The sequence below is a fragment of the Lissotriton helveticus genome, chromosome 8 (assembly GCF_964261635.1).
Source record: "Lissotriton helveticus chromosome 8, aLisHel1.1, whole genome shotgun sequence".
Classification (NCBI taxonomy): Eukaryota; Metazoa; Chordata; class Amphibia; order Caudata; family Salamandridae; genus Lissotriton; species Lissotriton helveticus.
Window position 1 is genome coordinate 201358464 of NC_136069.1, and position 22851 is coordinate 201381314.

At 45.3% G+C, this 22851-nt stretch overlaps 1 protein-coding gene across 10 annotated transcripts in view; it reads left to right on the plus strand.

The window, feature by feature from the left end:
• RUNX1 (RUNX family transcription factor 1) overlaps window positions 1-22851 on the plus strand; it is a 547678-nt gene that overhangs the window by 420006 nt on the left and 104821 nt on the right. For all 10 annotated transcript variants that reach the window (XM_078656904.1, XM_078656906.1, XM_078656908.1 and 7 more), the window contains one exon: window positions 6151-6307. In XM_078656904.1, coding sequence (XP_078513030.1) covers window positions 6151-6307 — 157 coding nt within the window. The remainder of the gene's footprint in view (window positions 1-6150; window positions 6308-22851) is intronic.

Below are 22851 nucleotides of genomic sequence, written 5' to 3' on the forward strand. Positions count from 1 at the left end.
GCACACTGCACACACCACCTCAAACAGCAGCACACTGCACACACCACCTCAAACAGCAGCACACTGCACACACCACCTCAAACAGCAGCACACTGCACACATCATCTCAAACAGCAGCACACTGCACACATCATCTCAAACAGCAGCACACTGCACACACCACCTCAAACAGCAGCACACTGCACACACCACCTCAAACAGCAGCACACTGCACACACCACCTCAAACAGCAGCACACTCCCTTGACAGTCTGCCACCTGCTGGATCCATCCCATGATGCCCCCTCGCTGCCCTATGTGCCCCCTGCGGCTTGTGTCGCCACCCCCCCCCCCCCCTCCCTGAGCACTGTGCCCCTCTAGTGCAGCCTCGGGACAGCCGAGCGCTACTCACGCTGCCTGTACCTGTCACAAACCTGGCCCTGTCATGGATGCGCACAGAGTGTCCAATATATGTCTGAGTGCATGTGCATAACAAGCACGACGGCTCGCTGCTGACACCTGTGTGACCTGCAGCTCTTCCAACCGGGCAGTGCCAATTCCGCTGTTCGCCCTTCCGTATGAGATAAAACGGAGTGCATTACATTGAGCAATAACACACCCTGCCATTTACAGCGCTTAGAAACATACACTGTGATGATAAGGGTTGCCCAAAGTGCACGTTGTCACTTCTGCGAACACACAACGTGTTTGTGAGGGGGCCGCCGCATTTCACCTCGACTCCGTGCGCACTGCTCCTGCATGGCGGCGCAATGAAGCGCTTAGAAACCTAGAAACCCTGTAACACCGAGGTAGGCGCATAACTCCCAGGACGGTTTCCTCGCAGGTCGTTTCCTTTGAGCCGTACGCTGACTGACTTAAAACCTGACTCCAAGGCCTTTCGCGCTCTAGTCTACTTTCCTGCACAGGCGGTGCCACAAAGTGCACAGATACGTGCACACGCACCTGTGTGGGGGAAGTCCTCGTGAGCCCTCGTGTCACAGCACTGCTTCTGTTCAGATGTAGAGCGTATGATCTCCGGAGTATTGTCAGCTCAGAGCGATGCCGGAGAACTAGTGAACATGGGCCGCACGTGCACGCACGGGCCTTTCACACGCACCGTCCTTTCACGCTTTCACACGCAGGAGGTGATATCTCCTCACGCGCACAATTTCAACCCTGACACCTTTCGCAGGGGCTGTCGTTTTCGCATCATAGGTGCCTGTTTTGGGGACATGTGGGAGAGGTCAATGGGCAAAAACTGTTTGCTGGGACTGCAGGGGCAGCATAACGGGGCCGGGTAACCACAGCACCGGCTTCTAAGCGCACAGACCCGTCCCCCGTTCCTGGGCCCAGGCCCTGTTCTTAAAGACTTATACTTGCCCTCGGTGAGGTGTTACAAATAACACCGTGCATAAGAATAAGAACAGGAATAGACATTTGATTTTATGTAGGCTTAATTAATCGCTTCTACCGTTTCTAAGCGCTGGAAAGGACATCCCTTATTATTAACTAATGGCGCTCAATTTTCTGAACGCTCAGTGGCGAACATTTAACTCACTGAGTTATCGTGACGGGATAGATGTACTTATTTCAGTAATAACCACAGCACATCCTTTGTTTATAATATTGTTACTGTACTTGCTGTTGTTAGTACAAGTATTATTTTTTTTTATAGCGCCTATGTAGCATTTGTTCAAGGCGCTAGACAGAGATGACATATTGTCGCCAGTCATTTGCCCGCACCCTCCTCCTCGTTCGTGCCTGTCGCACAACGAGAGATGGGATACGTGCCTGTTACTTGGGTTTTTATGTAAAGCGCATTTACCAAAATAAGATGTGTTTTCAAATAAATGTCACCGCTGGTGTCTAGAGCAACACGGGTGCAAAGGGGGGTGGGGCCACCTTAGTAATGACTCACTTTAGGGGGTTCCGCCGGGCACCCCAACACCAGCATACTAACATTTTTAGCCCTCTGTACTGCGACAGACCCGCACTCTGCTCACACAGTACCTTTAAGAACAAAATTCCCCGAACGTTTGCAATAATTAAACGCACAAACGCACCTTTAAACACAAGCACCGGCTGCACTTTGAATGTAAAAATATTTCCACACAAAAACAACGCAGGGTTTTCCGTTTAGAAAATACGCGCCTTTTCAATGACACTCTCTAAACTTTAAATTTAAAAATAAACGGAATTTCAAACACAAACATGCCTGCGATTTCAAATACAAAACGTCTATGCTTTCAAATAAAAAAATTACTTTCGTATTTTAAAAAATCTAATGAAAAAATGGCGATATTTCAAGGTCTAAATGCCAGCATTTTCTATCAAAACCTACCACCTCTTCCACACTTGTGAACAGCAGCCGCATTTTGTCACTCAAACATGCGAGTACTTACAAATTCGTAACTGTTTAGATGGTATGAATTTTAAAATAAAAGCAAATTCGCTTTTAAAATGCACGGGGATCCATTCAAATCCAATGTTACTCCACATAGCCTGCGCTCAAGAGAGGGTTCTTGGCGCTGTGAGCAATGCGCCGTTTAACGCTGCGGCCGAAACTCTTTAAACCGCGCACGGCCTCTTCCGCCTGATGGTTGTTTATTCCAAGTTGTGTTTTTTGGAGGGCGGGCGGCAACTCAAACCGGGTAAATTGGAGCTTGAATTGACAAAGATGAAAAACAGACCCGTTTCAAAGCCATGTACTCAGCAGAAGTCCCCGCTAATCCAAGTAAAGCCCCCGCGCTCGCACAGCGCGCCGAGCCCGAGAGCCGGGCTGCAAGTCCCGGCGTGCCTCCTGTCTCCCCGTCTGCTCCTGTGCCAAGGAGTCTCTCACAGTCCCCTTCACACCTGCGGGGGGGCCTAGGCGCACCCCAGACTCACAGGAGGGACGGTTTAGGCCTACTAATGTCGACTTTTCGCTTTTCCATTATTCTAATATCTTAGCCCACAAAGTTTATATATTTTTTTTAACTAAAAACGGCACATGCACCTTTCTGCAAGGTAATCCACCCATCAACCTTACAGCTCACTTATTGGTCCATCCACCTTTACAGCCCACCCATTGGTCCCCCGGTCCACCCACCATTGCCATTTCACATATTCTCTATGGAAGCTCGCGTGGCCGTCCTGTGAAAACATACAAATGACGCCGGTGGAGGGACTTTCACGCTGCCTCATAAACATTAGACGAGAAGAGGCCCAGGCCAGGGGCCGCCCAAAGAAGCCCCCTCATCCACCCTCCGCATCCCCCAGCCCCGTGCACAGCACCTGACAGGCCCTGCACCTTTCCAGGGTACCGACGGGCGGCACCGGGTCCGACACGAGGGGCAAATTAACACTTCCAAAGAGTCTAAATATATCAACAGCCCCTTCTGCTCCATTTCAAAGAGGGCTAACGGCCTGCAGAAAGGGTCGCTGTCTCTCCTTCTGCGCATGGTATCCCTTATTTATTTTTGTGTATGGCGCAGCACGTCACCGGTTTTCACAAGCAACTTATTTATTTATTTTGGGGAGGGGGTGGGGGGCGGTGTCGAGCAAATCAGAGCTTGCTTTGGCTTATTTGGGGGGGGAAAATCAGACTTTCGAAAAAGGGAGACTGAAAAAACATAAATACGATACATTGTTTTATATCGTGCTTGTATACTCAGTCTTCCAGAGACCACAGCGCCAGACGTCTGGGTGCACCAACTCAGTGGCACGCAGCGCATCCTACCCTCGTCCACTCCATCGCCCCTTCCCTCCCTGAACCCCCTTCTTAAACTACCCCGTCACTGTCCAGCTTTTCTTTCACTGCCACGTGCCAACCCCCCCCCCCCTCACCCCTCTCATTCTACCCTGTTCTATCGCTTATTTTCTAGTTCGCCCACTTTCTCTCTTCTGACCCGTTTCTCCACATTACCTCCTCGAGCCCCCCCCCCCCCCTCCCTGCGCCTCTCTCACTCCATGCTCCCCTGCGTCGCCCCCTGAACGTGTCTTCACAGTCCACTCAATTGTTCTCTGTGGCAACATTCTCGGCCAATAGCTGATACCGATTGGATGATAACTGGCGCCCCCTGGTGATGGCGGGCTTGTAGCTGCTGTTCGATTGTACGTACCCCGTCGCTAATTTTTATGGGGGTGGGCAGAGTGGAATTTGGATCTCCGTATGATACTTGGGGTGGACTGGGTGTGGTAAAACATTGGCAAGCTGCTGACGCCATGATGGGCCCATGCAGTGTAGAGGTGACAAACGCCATGGGGGGCCCATGCAGTGTGGAGGTGACAGACGCCATGGGGGGCCCATGCAGTGTGGAGGTGACAGACGCCATGGGGGGCCCATGCAGTGTGGAGGTGACAGACGCCATGGGGGGCCCATGCAGTTGAGGTGACAGACGCCATGGTGGTCCCATGCAGTTGAGGTGACAGATGCCATGGGGGCCCATGCAGTGTGGAGGTGACAGACGCCATGGTGGTCCCATGCAGTTGAGGTGACAGACGCCATGGGGGGCCCATGCAGTTGAGGTGACAGACGCCATAGCGGACCCATGCAGTTGAGGTGACAGACTCCATGGTGGTCCCATGCAGTGTGGAGGTGACAGACGCCATGGGGGGGCCATGCAGTTGAGGTGACAGACGCCATGGGGGCCCATGCAGTGTGGAAGTGACAGACGCCATGGGGGGCCCATGCAGTTGAGGTGACAGACGCCATGGGGGGCCCATGCAGTGTGGAGGTGACAGACGCCATGAGGAGCCCAGGCAGTGTGGAGTTGACAGACGCAATGGTGGGCCCATGCAGTTGAGGTGACAGACGCCATGGGGGGCCCATGCAGTGTGGAGGTGACAGACGTCATGAGGAGCCCAGGCAGTGTGGAGTTGACAGACGCCATGGGGGGCCCATGCAGTGTGGAGGTGACAGACGCCATGGTGGTCCCATGCAGTGAGTGTTGGCAAATGCCAGGTGGAGGTGTCAGATGTGACGGTGGGCTAGAGTAGTAGAGTGGTGGCAGACACTACGGTAAGTAGGCGAGTGGATAGGATCAATAGCACCACTATCGGACTCCTTGTGACCTGTGACGACGACCACTGTACCATCGGACGTAACTCAGTATTCCATAGATTTCTCTGGTTCTCATTCCTTCGACTCAGCAATTCAGACCTGTTGAAGGCGCTCTTTCTGTACCGAAGGCCAGCTCTTTGGTTCTTTTCGAAGAATTCCTTTCTCTCTCATTTTCCCAGCACTAAAACCTTTTTATTTCAGCTCTGACACGAATCTCTGCAAAACCCACTCTCTGCAGTGGAACTGTCTCCTTTTATTATAAAGTTGTGTCATTTGTGGTTTCAAGCCTCATCACTAAACACTTTCATCTAATTTCTGAGGCATCTTCAAAACCCCCAAAAAGCCCTGGAAAGGAGGCGAAATCACTTGGTTGTGATGGGATGAAAGGACGCCTCCCAACCAAAGAATGTAAATAAAAATGTAAGGCACACATGCCATCCTCCAAGCAATGAGACAACCCAGTGTAAATGTTCTTTTTGGAAGAGGTCAACATTTGTGTGTGACTCTGCAGTACATGGGACCACATCTCACTAACTGCTTTCAAACTTGAAGCCAAAAGATTCCTAATGAACAAATTCTTACCTTAGTTCAGGTTAGGTGCATTTGCTCGTAACCACTGATCCCTCAACTAGTGCACCAACATGAGTTGGATTGACCTTACCACTTTTTTTCTTTTTTTTTCCAACCTGTGTTTTCGGTTGTATGTTTTGCCACAGTAGCATTCTGTTATTTACCTGTTAATTTTAGTAGCCGTTGTGTACCATTTGTTTGTGATTTTTGGGCCTACAACTGTTTAGGGCTGTCACTTACTGTCACTGTCGTTACTGGTTTATTATTTCCCCCTTTCATCCTTATGTAAAGCGCTCTGATATCCCTCGGTATCTTGTTCGCGCTATATAAAACTTTATAAAATAAAAAATAAATAAAATAAATCGCTGGGAAGCCCGTGTTTGGGTAGCCACGCGCTCTATAAATCAAGGTAACATGACATAACACAGAGACCTTGTCCACTGACCCAACACACCCAACGCATGAAAGGATTATGCTTTGAGTGGCAGAGCCTTGAAGGGTGCACAGTGCCAACACACAGGAGGCTTCTTGTCACTTACAGTTGTGCTTCACCCATTCTAGGTGGTCGCTTTGGGAGATGTTCCAGACGGCACCTTGGTCACCGTCATGGCCGGTAACGACGAGAACTACTCCGCGGAACTCAGGAACGCAACGGCGGCCATGAAGAACCAGGTGGCACGGTTCAACGACCTCCGGTTCGTGGGACGAAGTGGACGAGGTACCTTTATTCACATTACGCTTGGGCTTGACATAGAATGTATTTAGTGTTATGTGCTAGTTGCTTTTTCAATCAGGGATGGCCAATTTTCTTATTGTACAATTTTCACTGGTGCTCCAGCCATTCTTATGCATTTTGTTGACTATAAGTATTGGGTTGAATCATTCATAAACTGATACACAGGATCACTGGAATTATGCAGCAGGGGAGGAACACATTATGCGGCAGAGTTGTCTCAAATATGAAACAAGAAAATGCAATAATGCGGTATAATGCTGCACATTACGTGATAGTGTGATGTAATTATCCACACTTTTACACAAGGCACCTGAAAGGTGACCAGTCAGCTTTGTAAAGGGCCTTCTACTGCGCACGAACACATCACTCCATCTTCAGTAACTTTTGACTTGTTTGAGCTGGGATTTTTTTATCGTTAAATTCTGCAAATTATGACAATAGATTATGTGGCAAGTGTGCAATTATGTGGAAAGTGTGCATCCACAGAATGACAGAATTCCAGTGGCCCTGCTGATACCTCAGCTTGATAATACCTAGCATTTACTCTGGCTTGCTTGTTGTAAGGTCAGTCTGAATATTTCTGTGTTATTTATTTTGATAGTTTTCTATAGCGCGAACATGACCCTTGTGAGTATCAGAGTGCTTTACAAGTATACAGAGACCAGTATAACAATAATAACAATATCATATTCAAGAAAAATACAAGATGAAGTAATACCCCGAGTGCCACTCTACGAGCGTTTCACCAGGGCAGTGTGACCCGTGGCTAGAATGGGCCACTACGTAGGACACGGATAGGGGCTCAGCTCCTCAGACTGAACGGAAATGACTCCACTTCGACCTATGGAGAACTGTGAGACTTTACTGGTATATAGCAGCTTAACCGCATGCGCGCTAGCGGGTTTTCCCGCTGCGCGCTGGATTTTTTAAAAACCCGCGTTACGTGACAAAGCCAGCTCGTCATGCGCGTAGCGCAGGTAACGCCCATGACGAGCTGGCTTTGTCATCCGCGCTGAAGGGGTTAATTAACTAGCATGGTAGGGTTTCCATACTAACACCGGAACACCCCCCATGGCTTATTGATGATGATGAGCAGGAAAAGTGGAAATATGACCAAAGCAAACCTTCACAGGCTATGTGCTCTATGCAGCATGATTTTATAGCTGAATGTTTTTCTGACATACTTCCCGCCACAAGTTGGACTAGAAAGGAAACTGAGCATGCAATCGCACCCAAAGTGGTAGATTTTCTTTCTGTTGAGTAACGGGTCCCGGAGTGTGCATTTCATCACACCAAAGGGACTGCCTTCCCCTGTGGGCAGGAGAAAGGCTATTTCAGTTCCACAATTCAGCACGATTCCGCCAAGACACTTGCACCATCACTGCGGTCACCAGCCGTGTTGTGGGTTTGGGGAAGTGGTGCCTAGCGGAGTTTGGCACGTTATTCGTGACCAGAGAAAAAGCAAATAGTATGTGGTTTTGGGGATGCGGTTATACTATTAAGTCTTCACTGGCCACTAAACCTAACAAGCATTGGTAAAGTCAATTGGTGGGTGTTAGCTGGTAAACATTTAGCTTTGTCAATGCTTGTTGTTTTTTTCTTTGTTTTTTTAGGTGGTTTTGGTAAAACTTTATTTCTAGTAAAGGTGCAATACCCCCACCAATATAAAAAAAATTGGCTAAAAGCAAAATAGTTTTTGATTTCAAAAAGCACACATTGCCATAGTAGTGTCTGGCAGCAAAAGGAGCAGCTTTGTGTGCAGATGTGCACCTTGTGACAGAAAAGAATGCTGTTACTCACATGGACGTCAGCTAAAGTCTGAAGCGGGCAGAATCACTGCCCAATTTTGTATGCTGTAGTGCATGGAAGAAAACTGTGAATGGCACAACGGCAGGCCAACGCGGTTGGACTAGAACAGAAAATAGGTCCGGGTACCAAAATAAAAATGCCTCCCATTAACGAATCAGATAGTTAACAAAAATGTGTCACATTTGCAAATCAGGGCAGTTTTGAACTTGTAAAGACACGCTGTATAAGAGCTTTTTCAAGGTATGGGAGGCTGCATGCATTGGTGCTCGCTGCGGCCCCTCATTGTGCTAATATCAGGGAAATCAACACTAAAACCCAGACCATCAGATCATAATACAGGCCCACAAACAGCCGAAAAATGGCCTACACCCTGACGTGTCAGATCAGATCATCGGCCATTGCATAATTGCCCTGCAGACCAGTGGAAGACAAGGGCTGGCTTGAAATAAAGTACATTATATACAATATTATAGTAAAATCAAAAGATTTTGGCTAACAACAGACCTAAAAAGCATAGCTGTACAATAATATATTAGTGTTCAGCAATGTATATTCCTGAATCAGTTGTTTATGTATTTTTTTACAGAATTATATAAGATACCAGGAACATTGCATGACATTCTTCCAAAGAACAGATAGATCTTGATGTACAGATTTCATTTTGATAATTTAAAGACATTGACATGTATTTTATATACCGATAAGAAACTAATTTCGAGACAAACTAGGACATTGTTTCAGGCCTACCAGCCTGAGTTTTACACAGAAACGTATCGCCCTTGTTGAGATCGTTAATAGAGGAGGAATAGTAGAAAAGGAATCTCAGCATTAAAAAACTGTGAATTTAGTTATCAGATCCACCAATGGTTCTTGTGCTGCTGGACCGAAATGGTGGGTCGCTTGCGGAACTGCATTGCGTGCTTAGAGCAAAAAATGGGGAAGCATGTACTAGAACTGGGGAAGTGGAAGGAAGCAGTGTGAAATGTAAGCAACACCCAGTTACTAAAAAACAAAAGCAACAGTGAAAGAAGAAAGGCGGTTAACAAGACACACATACAAACATTTAAAAGCAAATACTCTTCAGGATTATCCTTTTTTTTGTTGTTGCCCCAATTAGATGTTAATTTGTCCCAACAACCTCCATCTCCTCCCGTCTCCTGACTCCAACGAGGCGGCAGCCCCTCGCCCCAGCCCAATCCTATATCGCTCTCTCTCCCTTACACAGAGCCCGCCACTTACCAGCCAGGTGTGCCTTTCATGGCCACCAGTTCTTACCTACCACAGATCCACCAATCACTATCATAACTATATGTGATGTCATCAATCAGACCCAACATTTTCTTGGGATGTATTCTTAAGGACCATTTTTAAAAAGCACGCATTAGCAGCGCACCAATGAGGCCCCGATTCCATGATGTGGGCACTCGAGCAGTGCAGTAAAATATTTCGACAGCCCTTGCCAGCAGGGTTGGAGCCGTCAGGCACAGAAACCGCTTCATGACTTGAGGAATGCTGATCTTGCCTTTCTTGTAAATTATTTTTGGCTGTAAATATTGAAAGTTGTTTATTAGAATGATGGTAAAAATGTTTTGTGGACAATCGGTTTCCTACGAATGTTTAGTGAGAACATTTTAGGCGTTATGTAAATAAATTTGACCCGAAGTTTTTGTGTGCGTTGTTCTGTGGCGGCCAGGGGACCTCACTCTTTGCTGGTCGCCATGCCTATGAGATGTTGCTGCTTGTAGAGTTTCCCGCCAATATCTTCCTTCTGTTCTGGAAGCCCTCAACATTACCAGTGGGGTCAGGAGAATGAATGATTGACAGGACTCTGCTGTTAGAAGATGGTTTTCTAAGTGTAATATTTGCTTGTACTTGCATACCTCCATGGAATGGGTCTTTGGGAGGTGATGTGATTAAGATCACACTGAGCTCTGTAGGCTTCGCAGTGATTTTGAACAATATGCAGAAAGGTTCAAGTCTGCTACTTACAGTTTCATCTTTGTGAATTCGTGAAAACTCTTTCCACTGGGTTACATACTCATTTTACTCGTTGCTTAAAGTGCCATAATCAAATCCAGTCTCTGTTTAGTGCTCAATAAACACTTAATATTCTTAGCATTACATTGCAACACTCACATCTGGATGAGGCCTGGTCACATCTGTACCAAAGTGGTTTCAAAGGCAATTTTAATCGGCGCAAAGAAGCCTTCTGATGCATATCTTCTCTAGGCGCTCTGAAAGGTATGCACCAAAAGTGTGGCATCAAAACTCAAAGCAGCCGCCGCTCCCAGAAGCCTAGTTTCAGTGTGGATCAGCTTGTACTATGGGTCAAGGATGCATGGGCGCTGTTAACGATCCAAGCTTAGTAATAATAAAAGAAACAATATGGATATCTTTCTAGTGTGTACTATTCAGTGGTGACTGGCATGTAAGGAGCGGTGTGGGGTGGGGAGACAAAAATAAATGTAAATAATAAGTAAAAAAAAAATGATTCCATGTACTTTCCTGGTGCGACGTCATCCACGCTCTGGTTTTCTCCAGGCAGGCAGGCTCCAAAGCGGGACCCAAGAAAGTGCAGTATCCAATCCTGGAGCTGCTTTCATGCAGCATGAAAGAAGCGCCAGGATTGGAGGCATCGGCCTCTTTTGGCACTTACGAGGACACTGGAGCCCTGTGCTGTCTCTGGTTAAAGACATTTAAAATGCGTATGTCAGGCTGGCCGTTGCAAGACTGATGGCCAAAAAGACATGCGCACTTTAAACTTAAAGTGCCCTGCCCATCACTGCTTTCTGCTGCTGCCTGATTGGCAGCAGCAGAAAGTCCCGCCTCCAGTCCGAAAAGCTCGGCTAGGGACACAGTTTTTGAAAAATAAAATGGTAATAAATGAACTTTATTACCATATCTTTCCATTTTTGGGGGCAGTTTTTTAGTGGGACGAGTCTCCTCCTTCTTACTGGAGGTGCCACCCTTGGTAGTACTTTTTTTTACTTCCTTAGTCTAACCAATGATAATATAGACATACCATCTCCAACATCACAAAAACAACAACTAAACGATAGCAAAAACAATAATGTTCTTTATACTGCACGGTATTATCAGGTCAAGGAGTTCGAATTGTCTCACTCATAAAAGAGAAAATTCTTTAAAATTGTTGTTATTGTTACAGATTTCGATAGGCCTAGAAAATAACTTGTGTTCATGCGTGTCAATGCAACGCACAATTAGTAATGCCCTAATTACAAAAAGTGTGACATGTTCTTGATCATTTAAATAATTACAAATAAGTAAATAGATAAACATTCTTGAACAGCACACTGAGGCCGGCGGGGATTAGTCTGCAGTGTTCAACACCAGAGGCGTTAATAAATAAATAAATACGTTTCATTAAGTCGTGTTCAGGCTATTGAACAAGTAAAAGGAACACAGCACTACCTGAAACGCCTCTTGGCACTAGGTATATTTTCCAAATCACTGGGTCTCACTTTTATCAACCTGAGATAGATGAAAGGCAGAGTCACCATTCCTAATATTAGTCATTCTCGTATATGCAGAGCGATGGTGGATGTCAACTCGTTAGCATCTCATCTTTAGCTTTTAGCCAGTTATTAACCCCTTCGCAGCGGGGGTAATTCCCCCGCTGCGCTGGGGGGCGGGGGAGGGTGCGCACAGCGCCCCAGTGCTCGTGACTAGCTCAGCTCGTCACGCAGAACGGTGGCGCTGTGCTCATGACGAGATAAGCTTGTCATGACCGCGCCCGTTTTTCGGAACGTTCAGCACAGCGGGGGAATTAGCCCCCGTGCGAGTGTTGTGCGGCTCATGACGAGCTCAGCTCGTCATGAGCACACGAGCACCGTGCCTCATGACGAGCTGAGCTGCTCATGAGCACGGAAGAGGTTAAGTACTCAGAACACCAGCATTTGAGGGAACAAGGCATGTGCATACAAAGTGATCTGCCCACCAAGGTTGGTGTCACATTAAGGCAATGGTAAATGGCTGCCTTAAGGCAGCACCACAAATGTCCACAAGAGAGCACCAGATTTTAACAAATGGCCTACAAATGGTCTTGCTGCTCAGGAAAGGGAGGGCCAAAATACCAAAATATATTTCTTTTTTACCTTGGGCTATTTCCCTGTTTGTTCAATTTACACATTTTGTTCAATTGGGGAAGTGGTAACTAGAAGCGTGATGTTTGGTTATTTGTGTATCACAGCTGAAGGTTTCACTACTGGACAATGTTTCCTGTTCCGAGCAGCCGAAAAGCGGTATGAGGGCTAGCGTTCTTTGCTACTGAATCACAAGAAACACCATTATGAGATAAAGAATTATATCACTTACTGATAATACTAATTGTAGGATCACCAGTCCCGCTCACAGCGCCTGGGTCACTGAAAAGTACAATAATAGTGTTTTTAAGGAAAATGTTTTCTATAGTAGCAGTAGGTCCAGTAAACTCTGGATCTACTCCCAGCGCTTCCTTGCTTACCCACATTTAGTGACTTGGATCTATGATGTTTTAATGTACAACTATTTCCAGGTACGCCGGATGTGTGAGTGCTTGGAAATTAGTTAAATTATCGGCATTGAGTGCAATAGAAATACAATCCGTAGGATTACCTGTGTCTAATTTCCTTCTTACTGGTGACACACCTAGTCTCCTGTAATAAATTACGTACCCGTGCAGCTGTGATAACTTATTGCAGATGGGTTCTATGACAATGACTCCTTCCAGAACCAGCAGCCATGATGAAAAGCGGGGCACGGAGCATAATTAAAGTTGCAGTTTAAAAAAACAAAAAATAAAATGTGACATTTCCTTCTACTGATTTATCTTTCTAGATGAACAGTGATAAGCAAAAAGGAGATATTTATGGCAACATGTTCATTTTTCGCATGCCTTCGGTAATAATAGAAAGGATAGGATCTCTCGTTTCTACACGTTCCAAGCTACAGCACTTTTTCTTTTTCAAATACGATGTCTATTACAGTATTTCTAATATTTTTTTGCAGCAAATATCTAAATTTTTCCTTGGGGTGTTTTATTTTGCACTGCAGATTCTACTTTTATTGTACATTTTGCAAATATGTTATCTCTTTCCTATTAAAGAGCTATTCACCAGAAACTTAAATGAATTGTGGAAAAGGTGATGTGTGACTTTGTATTATAAGGAATACAGCACCCCCTGCCATATATTACAAAGATATTGCAAGTCACCTCGGAATTCCAAAGGACCTCGACTTTTGACCAGGTTGCTCTATATGGCCACTGAACTGCTTAGTGACTTGCAATATCCTTATAACATATGGCAGGGGGTACTTTATCCCACATATAAATAATTTAACATTTACCTTTGCTCAAAATAAATCTGCACTCGTGCTTTCAGTTTTAGAGTGCATAATATATAGTAAGTACCTCAAACGAGAAATGGAGATAAAGTAGCAAGCCTTCCATGGCCACAAGGGGGAGCTCCAGCGTCAATGCAACTGTTCGCCAATATTTACAATAACAACAACTTGTTCTTATAGTTTGCTTGCTGCTACGGAGTTTGAATATTAATAGTGGTGTAGATAACAAATGCTCCTCCTACATGTCTTAATGGCGGTTAATTTAAGGACAGTAGGAGGATGAAAGTTAGTGTAAGTCAGGAATCGAACTAGTGACCTCAACAGTACACTTTCAACTGGATAAATTGTCTTGACGGCTAGTAAAAGTAGGCAAGTCATTTACTTCGTTCACTTGTTTATAACTATTTTTTTTATATCTTAAGTAATTGTATTTGTTGCAGGTCAGATGTTTCTAATCTGTGCTCTTTTTCTACATTTTAAAATCTCTGCCAGGTCATTTTTAGCAGTCCCCTGTCCACCCCGTCTCCCCCTTACACTCACGACACCTGAAGGAGTGAGGCTACCACAGGCCTTCTCACGTCACGCACAGGCCGCCTGGAGCCTGGCCCTACAGGCCTAGCTGCGGCTGCTCCTATTTTAAGGGAGTGAGTAATTCGCCCTGGTGTTTACACACATTACGTGTGGTTGTTTCCTCAAGGCGGCGGCTGTTTGCACTTCGCTGCATGATTTGTGATGTTCAGGTCCTCTGTTTGCTCGCGCATTGACAATGAACATGGCTGCCACCGAGGGCGGGGCTTCTTTTGATACCCCAGAGCACGAGAACAAACTGCATGTGCGTGTTTGCCGGCCGGGCCTCGTATTTGTCTTTGAGTGTGTGACTGCAAGCTTCCTCCCTCGGGGAAGAAGAAACGCCAAGAAAGCAGAAAGGCTAATTGACAGGCGGGGTTGTTTTGCGCGTGATTGTGCTGCCACCACTTGTGTGGTCGCGAGAAGCACCCTGTCGGCTGCCATAGTTCTCAAACCGTGGTGCAAAGAGGCGGCCATCTTCTAGCCCGTTTTGTGGCAATTCTGTTGCACAATAACAACAGGATTTGCTGAAACAGGCAGTCTGTGTTGTAAGTCTCAGAAGGATCACAGAAATCTCCTTTTTGGGACGTTGTTAATGTTAAACGTTTGCCGGAGCGATACAACGGAAATGTTGACACCCGAGTGTAGAATGGACCACCCACTCACCTACACAACATTATTTTCCACCTGCCAGCCCTCATTGTATTCTATTGTATTGTATTGTAATTGCATTTATATAGCGCTTACTACCCCTGACGAGGCGTCAAAGCGCTTTTTCGGCGAGTAGCATGCTACTTCGGGACCCATATGATGGCCCTTTGATTTCTCTGTTCATTTGCCAGTATTACAGATTCTCTTGCACCGGCCCTCTCGACTTCGTGAATGATACAACTGTGACATCATCTCGACAGAAATCAAGATTCACTGGAGTAGGGTGACCAGATTGTGAGAAGCAAAAACTGGGACAGGCCAGACATAAAAGTAGGACTAAAGCTGTTAGTCTTACTTCTTATATCTGGTCTGTCCTGCTTTTTTTGCATACCCCTTGTAAATATGTGGACATATATATATATATATATATACACACACACACACAGCTTTAATCGGATGAAAAACCTGGGGGTCTCTCAAAGGGGCATGGACAATGTAATTTAGGGCATGTCTTAAACACATGTAAGCTAAAAAAAAGCAACTATGACTAGTATATACTGTTGAAAAAGCTTCCACTTAAAGCCCTGGTGACACGACAACAATGTTACTGCTCCTGAGTTTCAAAAACAGAAGGGAAATCCAGAGAGAAAATTACTCTCTTTAAAGGATTTCCCTTCCCCATCAATGCTCACCGGGCATGAAGTCATCCCGTAATGACTCCACTAGTGAGAAGTGAGCAGTGTGAGCACGCGTACATTGATGTGCCTGCTGTCACTGCAGTCCGGGAAAAAACAGACTGCCTGTTCCAGAGCTCAAAACAAAGCCCGATAGGGACCCGTTTCAAGGACACCTTTAAAATACTGACGGTGCTCAGCACAGGTGAGACCCGGCCCTCTTAAAACACTGTATACACACACACCAATAGGCTTGTAAATGTATGTGTATATAATATTCACAAATATCAAGAACTCCTCAATCCTAAGCCCTTCCCTCTGTCCTCCTACCCACCCTGTCCCCCCTCTCTGGGTGTATGCTGCCCCCCCCGCTGTGCCGCCTGACAGAAACAGATACATTACTTTCACTCTTCAGTAAATGGAGCATGTAACTTTCAATTGTGCTTTCCAGAACAACCTGATCTCAGTCCCAAAAAACAGGACATTTACCTAAAATTAAAAAGCGTGTCGGGACACTAGGACAGTCCTCTGAAAACCTGGAGTGTCCAGGGAAATCCGGGATGCCTGGTGACCCTAGTCTGTTGGCATCTCTTTGTGTACATCACATAGCTAACATTTAGGCACTCATGCCAATCTCATCTCCAGCATTAAGAACAGCCTTTCCTAATTAATAATTCAAAGCTCCTTCTGCCCGCTCCCCTGCCAAAACTGAGGATCCCCTTGTCACCGGTCTGTAATTAGTATTAAGAATCTCTTTCTGCCCACCACCTCAGTGACATTAAAAATTCCCTTCTGCCCTTCGCCGCCTCTATACTAAAGACTCCCTTCTACCCATATCCTCACCGACATTAAAGATTGCTCTCTGCCCATCACCTCACCAACATGAAAGATTGCTCTCAGCCCATCACCTCACTGACATGAAAGATTGCTCTCTGCCCATCTCCATAGCAACATTAAATATTGCTCTCTGCCCATCTCCATACTGACATTAAAGATTCCCATATGCTCATCATCTCATCGACTATGAGATTTCCTTCATACCCTCTCCTCACTCATATCAAAGATTCTCATCTGCCCATCACCACACTAACTTTAAAGATTCCCATCATTCCATAGGCTCATCGCCGTTCAAGATTCCCGTCTGCTCACCTCCTCGCCAACATTAAAGGCCTAATTCTGCCAATCATCTCACAAAAATTCCTATCCGGCCATCGCCTCCCCGACATTAAAGGTTCCCGTCTGCCCATAAATCATTTTGTTTTTCACCGTGAATAATGAGAGGTTGCCTTTAAGGGCTTTGCCCGCCTGTGAGGTCCTTGTAACCTGAGGTTCACAGGTTTACGATGACTCAGCCTTCCCGCCTTCCGGGACAGATACAATGTCTGCCATTTGCAATGGAGAAATATAATAGCTATGGATACTTTTCAGATCTCAGGCTATAATGAGCTGGATGAACACCAGAATAATATTGGAAGAAGGAAACAAAGTAAACTAAGGTCTGATAGGGGCATCACTCATAGCTACGCCGCTTGCCAAGCAGTTTCCGCAGTAACACTGCTAAAGTGTGGAAAACTGACTTCAGAGGGGATTGCAACCTCATTTACATATGTTCATCCCAGAAGGCATCGGTGCAAACAGCATACAGAATTGTATCTTCACTTATATACAAGATTTCTAATCTTTTGAGAGATAAGAGGGTTAATGTTCAGCCATTTCAGACAGAATTGCGATAACCGCATTCTTATTGGATATATTTGGGGTTTCCGGCATTTTAAGGAGATGTATTGTCACTATTATTACTTGTGAGACTCCCCTAAACCCGAGTACAACACACACAGAGCAGGTGGGGTTCAACTGATGGCTGGAGGGGATCCCACCTCAACAGCAGAGATTCTCAGAAGAGCAGCAAGGCACCTAAAGTTCCATGACATCCGAAAAGGGGCCTCTTTATACAATGTGAACAGTCTGACCAGATACAACATTGCAGACATGAGGCCCCTTGTACAGATGTCCGTAGCACTGCTGAGGTGGTATTCTCACGCTACGCATGCAGAAGATCCTTTGAGGTCAGTTATCCCACCACCACACATCTGAAAGGGTTTTACTCTACTATCCCTCGTATCCTATTTGTTGTTCTGTGTCTGAAGTTTTTTTGAGTGATATATCTACATGAATGTTTGGTGGTTTCTCCACAAATTAATTTTGAACTGGGGTTTAACCAATCAATTTCACAGTAAAATCTTGCAAAAGCATTGGCTATGGGGTGTATGCTTTACAAGCAGTTCAGCAGAGTCGTTGAATGGACCAGTTCTTCTGGGCCTGTCACGGTAACCTGGAGCAATCATTCTCTACAACAGTAAATTGTGATTGTGCCTATAAAACAGTTGTATGCCACTCCTATGTGGCTGCTTTTAGGACTGGATGGGCAGGGAATGGATGTCCTGTCAGTCATGAAGACAGCTCCACTTCCCGCATGCTGGCAAGCGGGGCAGGCGTGACATCAAGCCAATGTGAGGCATCTTCCTTGGACACCTCCAGCAAGGAGATGCTACATAAAATAATCACAGGTGACAAAGCAGCTAAAAGCCACTGCACCCTTGGTACTAAGCATCCTTGCACGGGTTCTGTTACCAGGGTTCTATCTTTGCCCTGCATGGCAAGTCTTGTCTTCTCTTCAGTGATTTTAAAGCACTTCCAGTACGTCAAATAAAGTTGTTTTGTTTTTACTTTAATTTTAGAAAAATGTCCTTGTTCTTTTTGCTTTCCCTAGATGTTTACGAAAGAAGCTCTTTGGCTAATGATATTTCTGGGCCCTCTAGTGAATCAAGCCCATTTACCAAAAATATTTTGTTTTTCGCTCTATTTGATTTGGTGATTGTACCGAGCAGGAAGATGCTGTGGGGAAAGAAAAAAGAATAGGTTGTCCAGTGCCCCTGCTAATTAGGATGTTGGCATGGCGACCAATATCAGAGGTGTGTGGTCCTCACAATATGTACAGCATTCTACAGTGAAACCTTGCCTTGCAGGGCGAGTTACTTAACGGGGAACAGTATATAGTCCAAGTCGAGATCTCGTGAATCTGTGCCGACCTGGTGTTCACAGAGAGCGAAAGCAGTTTTATAGCGCGTCCGACCGACCCAACAGTCTCTACTGACATCAACCTGATTAGACAAGTACAGGGCCATTCACCCTCACAGCACCTTTACCACAGTACATTTTGGGTGGGATGCTGAGCAGCTGAAAGGGTGTTAAATATGACCAAACAAAGTGGACACACTAATACCTTTTGTTGGCAAGCAACTAAGCCAACATGTCAGTTTGCAGATGTGAAGGTTGCCAACTACGCCGCCTTTTCAATTAACAGTGTCTAGTTGGCACATGCCCATGCATTGTCTACAGGTTACATTGCTTCTGCTCTGACGCTTATATCATTTTACAGGGCTCTTATGCGGCTAACGGCATACGGCATTGTACGGACAGTTGCCTTGATGCCCGCTCTGAGGTTGTATTAGAGGTACTTGCAGTGCACTGTCTAAAATAGGCATTCACACCAATGTTACTAGCAGTCTATTGGCCATTTCTCTTTCTAAAAGCTCCCAGAGAAGTTGCATATTCCTTTACATGAGCAATAGGATCCACTTGTCCAGTATCAGCCACACTGCCTGAATCCATCAGAGAAAGGCTAGGAATTGATGAGCTCCTGACTGTATCCAAGTTCAAAGATTATTGGCAAGTTTTTTTAGAGGGGGAAAGCCCCTTAATTGCACGGATGGCTAAGTGAGGGTCCTCATAACTCCTGGTGCAGTTTATTCATGTGTTTATTTATTCTTTCATTTATGTATATATTGTAAGTGTGTTTAATGTTAAATAGTAAAAAAAACAAATGAAGGACGAAATGTGGAACAATGCAAACATAGACCCCCAGTCACAAAGATCTGGGTTTTTAATCCATAGTGTTTTTTTGCTCGCCACGCCCATGCTTGTTCTGGTCCAGGAAGGACCTAGTTTGGCCCATGAGGAACAAGGTCAAGACTGATTTGCATATGCCTAGGTCTGAACTGGGGTGGCGAAGTGAGCTAAAGAATGATGGATTAAACCCAGATCGGTGACTGTGGGTGAATGTTTGCATAGTTCAGCATTCCATCCACCAGTTGTTCCTTTTGCATTAGTCACCCTAAGTGGGAAGGGTATGCCCAGATGTTGGTACCGTGCTCATTGTGACACAGGATTCAAGCCAGCCTGGCTGATGAAGGGCTGATACACCGAAACTGGTCCCAGGATGCTTGTTCTGGTCCAGGGAGGACCTGGCTTGGAAGTTTGGGCTGGACCGTTCCCATGAGGAGCGGGTCAAGACTAATTTGCATATGGCTGGGTCCATACTGGGGAGGCGTGGTGAGCGAAAAAAACAATGGATTAAACCCAGATATGTGACTGGAGGTGAATGTTAGCAGTGCTCAACATACTGTCCATTTCAGGGTAGCAACAATGGGTAAAAAATTCACAATAGTCTGTTCGTAGAGTGAATAGCATGAGTGCGGCTCACATCCACAACTAGTCAACATTCTGTCCATCATCTGTTCTTTTTGTTAATGTTAAATATGGAAGATTTACATGGAGTCTCCTTAGCTGAAGAAAATAAGGTGAAGGAAGTGCTGATTTTGTAGTTGTTTAGTGTTGTTTGTTGCTATGTTTGAGGTTCAGTGGTTGCTTCATAGATACTGTGTCAATGATTCATCGCACAATTAGTATCGTATGTATGGGGAAAATTAAACCAGGTCGATGAGCACATCATTGCATTCCAGTACAAGTCTATAGCGCAATACTGGGCAGGAAGAGAGCATCAGCTTACAATAACACAGCAGTGCCTCAGTGCATAATGCAATATTCAGGATTAAAGCCTAATGAAGTGCTGCAGGAAGTGGCTGTAGGCTACGAATGCATCCATGGTAGTCGTGTGGTGTGTGGTGACTATATTCAGTGCCCAATGTAGGAATACTGCGTCCTCATGGTCCATGAAGGTTGTCTTCCATTGAGATAGGCGAGGAGCTTTTGTACAATAATTTGCACACCACCCACTGCTGTGGCACTCCACTGGTCGTGTTCCTGTACCCATCAATTGCCTCCAGCACATTCAACTTCAAGTTGTTATTGGCCCATATAATGCTATTACCGCTGTGTCAGAACTGTCCTGAGAGGAGGAGTTAAAAACATCCTATTATCACGTTTTTTCCATCAGTTAAAAACAGTCCTGTCGTGTATGTGTGTGTGTGTGCGTGCGTGTATGTTCCAGTTTCATGAACATGATGGAAAGAGACAGAGCGAGTGGGTAATTGACTGCATTATTGTTTTAAGGCCAGTACTTTTTAAAATATCTATTCAAATGTTTGTTTCTTTGAGGAACAACTTATCCAGTGGCTTTTTAGGGGCAACCTCACAAAATATAAATATTCAGGATCCAGCATTCCTTGGAAGAGCTGTGCAAGAGCGAAACACGTGTCAGGAGCTACAATAATTAACAATGCATATAAAACACACACACATGTCCACTCCTTGTTTATAGCCGGTAAAACGAGATTTGTTGGGCGCTTTTTACTTTAAATCCACTATATTAAATAACAGTATTTTAGTAATAAGAATAATTGTATGCTCTGACAGGGTCTAGTTATACTTCAAATGAGAGCTAGCTGACGAATGACAGACACAAAAGAAATATGCTTGTCCCAAACCACACTGAGGAGACAGCGCCAGAAGTGAACTGATCATATAATGCTATTGAAAGGTTGGGTAAAGAAGGGCTGTTGTGTGTGGGTGAAAGGGATCTTGGATTATTGAAGGGGTGGTCCAGAGGCCAGTTAAGGATTATTGGACATCTACCCTGGCAGCACAGGAGCCACACTTGCAGCTTACTTCAATGTAGACGAGGTGCAGTCTAGATGCAGAGGGGTAAGCTTCTACACCATACATCTGAACACCATAGGTAGGATCATTCCAAGGAGACGTGGCAAAGTATTAACCGGGCGGGCGGGCCTTGTGTAATGGTTTGTCTCGGGTCTTTGCTTGCTCAGTTGATACACTTTGTGGGGCTCATTGGCAGAAGGCTCATCTGGCATGCCTTTGGCCCCCCCATACAACAAGAGGAGAGTTAATACACTGGCCATTTTGCTCCCCTGTCTCACCTTGTTTCTTGCCACTTGTAACTTTATGAGCATGTGCTTCTATAAACTCTGAAATGTGCTGTCCTGGCTACTTTCTTTAGCATTTCTTCCAGAAAAAATATGGCGATGCCTTTTGTTTACATTTGATCAAGCTCTATACATGGCATTTCTTCAAAAACCTATCGTGTATTTCAGTCTGTTGAGCAAGACCCAGATCTCAAAAGTGTCTATTGTTGCGTTGTTTGCCTGACTTCACAAACAGTTACTAGGAAAGTAGTTTGTGGTCCCAAGAAATTACTACATCTCACTTCCTGATGCTAGCAATACCAACGCCCCTGTTTGAAGCTCCGCCCTTGTGGTTGTCGCGCATACAACTATCATCAGCGGCGGGCCTTGTTCAAGCGGGCCAATCCATACGCTAATTGTTTTCTTGGCACTCTGAGGACCTGACCTCTCTAATTTGTTCTCTCAAGAGCAACAAAAGACCATTGTTTGTGCCCAGACATGTACAATAATGGTGCACATCTACAACTTGAAACTGCACGTGCGGTAGACAGGATAGAAAGAAATGGAATGAGGACTTTCAGGATTAGGGGCTAGTGGACACCGAGGGAGATACAGAAGAAATTGTGACATCTAATAATAAGTTTGTGAAAGATCATCTTGGGACTCCGTGACACTGTGGCACGTGTTGTGCAATCTGCCTCTCTCTAAGGCCAGGCAACCTGCTTGAAGGAGGTAAATCTTTTTTTCACCCTTTTTGCCTAACACAAACCTTTAATATTCATCATTAATCACAATGGGCCCGATTCACAAAAGTAATCTGAGAGAAAATCCTAACTTTACGATTTTCGGTATTCACAAAAGGCATTTAGGAGTAGCACAGTATCCTAACTTTACTACTCCTAAATGCCTTTTGTGAATACCGAAAGTCGTAAAGTTAGGATTTTGTCTCCGATTACTTTTGTGAATCGGGCCCAATATATAAATGCCTCGCTAAGTACGTTTAACTATTCTTATTATATTGATGTTCATACTTTACCTTTGCATTAATGAATATCATTATTTTTAATTTGTATTATTATTGTTGTTGTTGTTATTGTTATTAAATCACGTGTGCCAACATTAACCCGTTTCCTGCTTCGAACGTTCAGCGCCAGTGCTGAACGTTCGAAGAAACGGGTGCGGCCTCGTCGGCCGTTGGACGTGCGCAGCACCAGGGAGGTAGCACGCGCGACGGCCAACGGCAGCAGCGAAGGGGTTAATAACAGATGTAGTTAATGTTACGATATTGTTACTCTTATTTAGGAAAATAGTATTTATTATA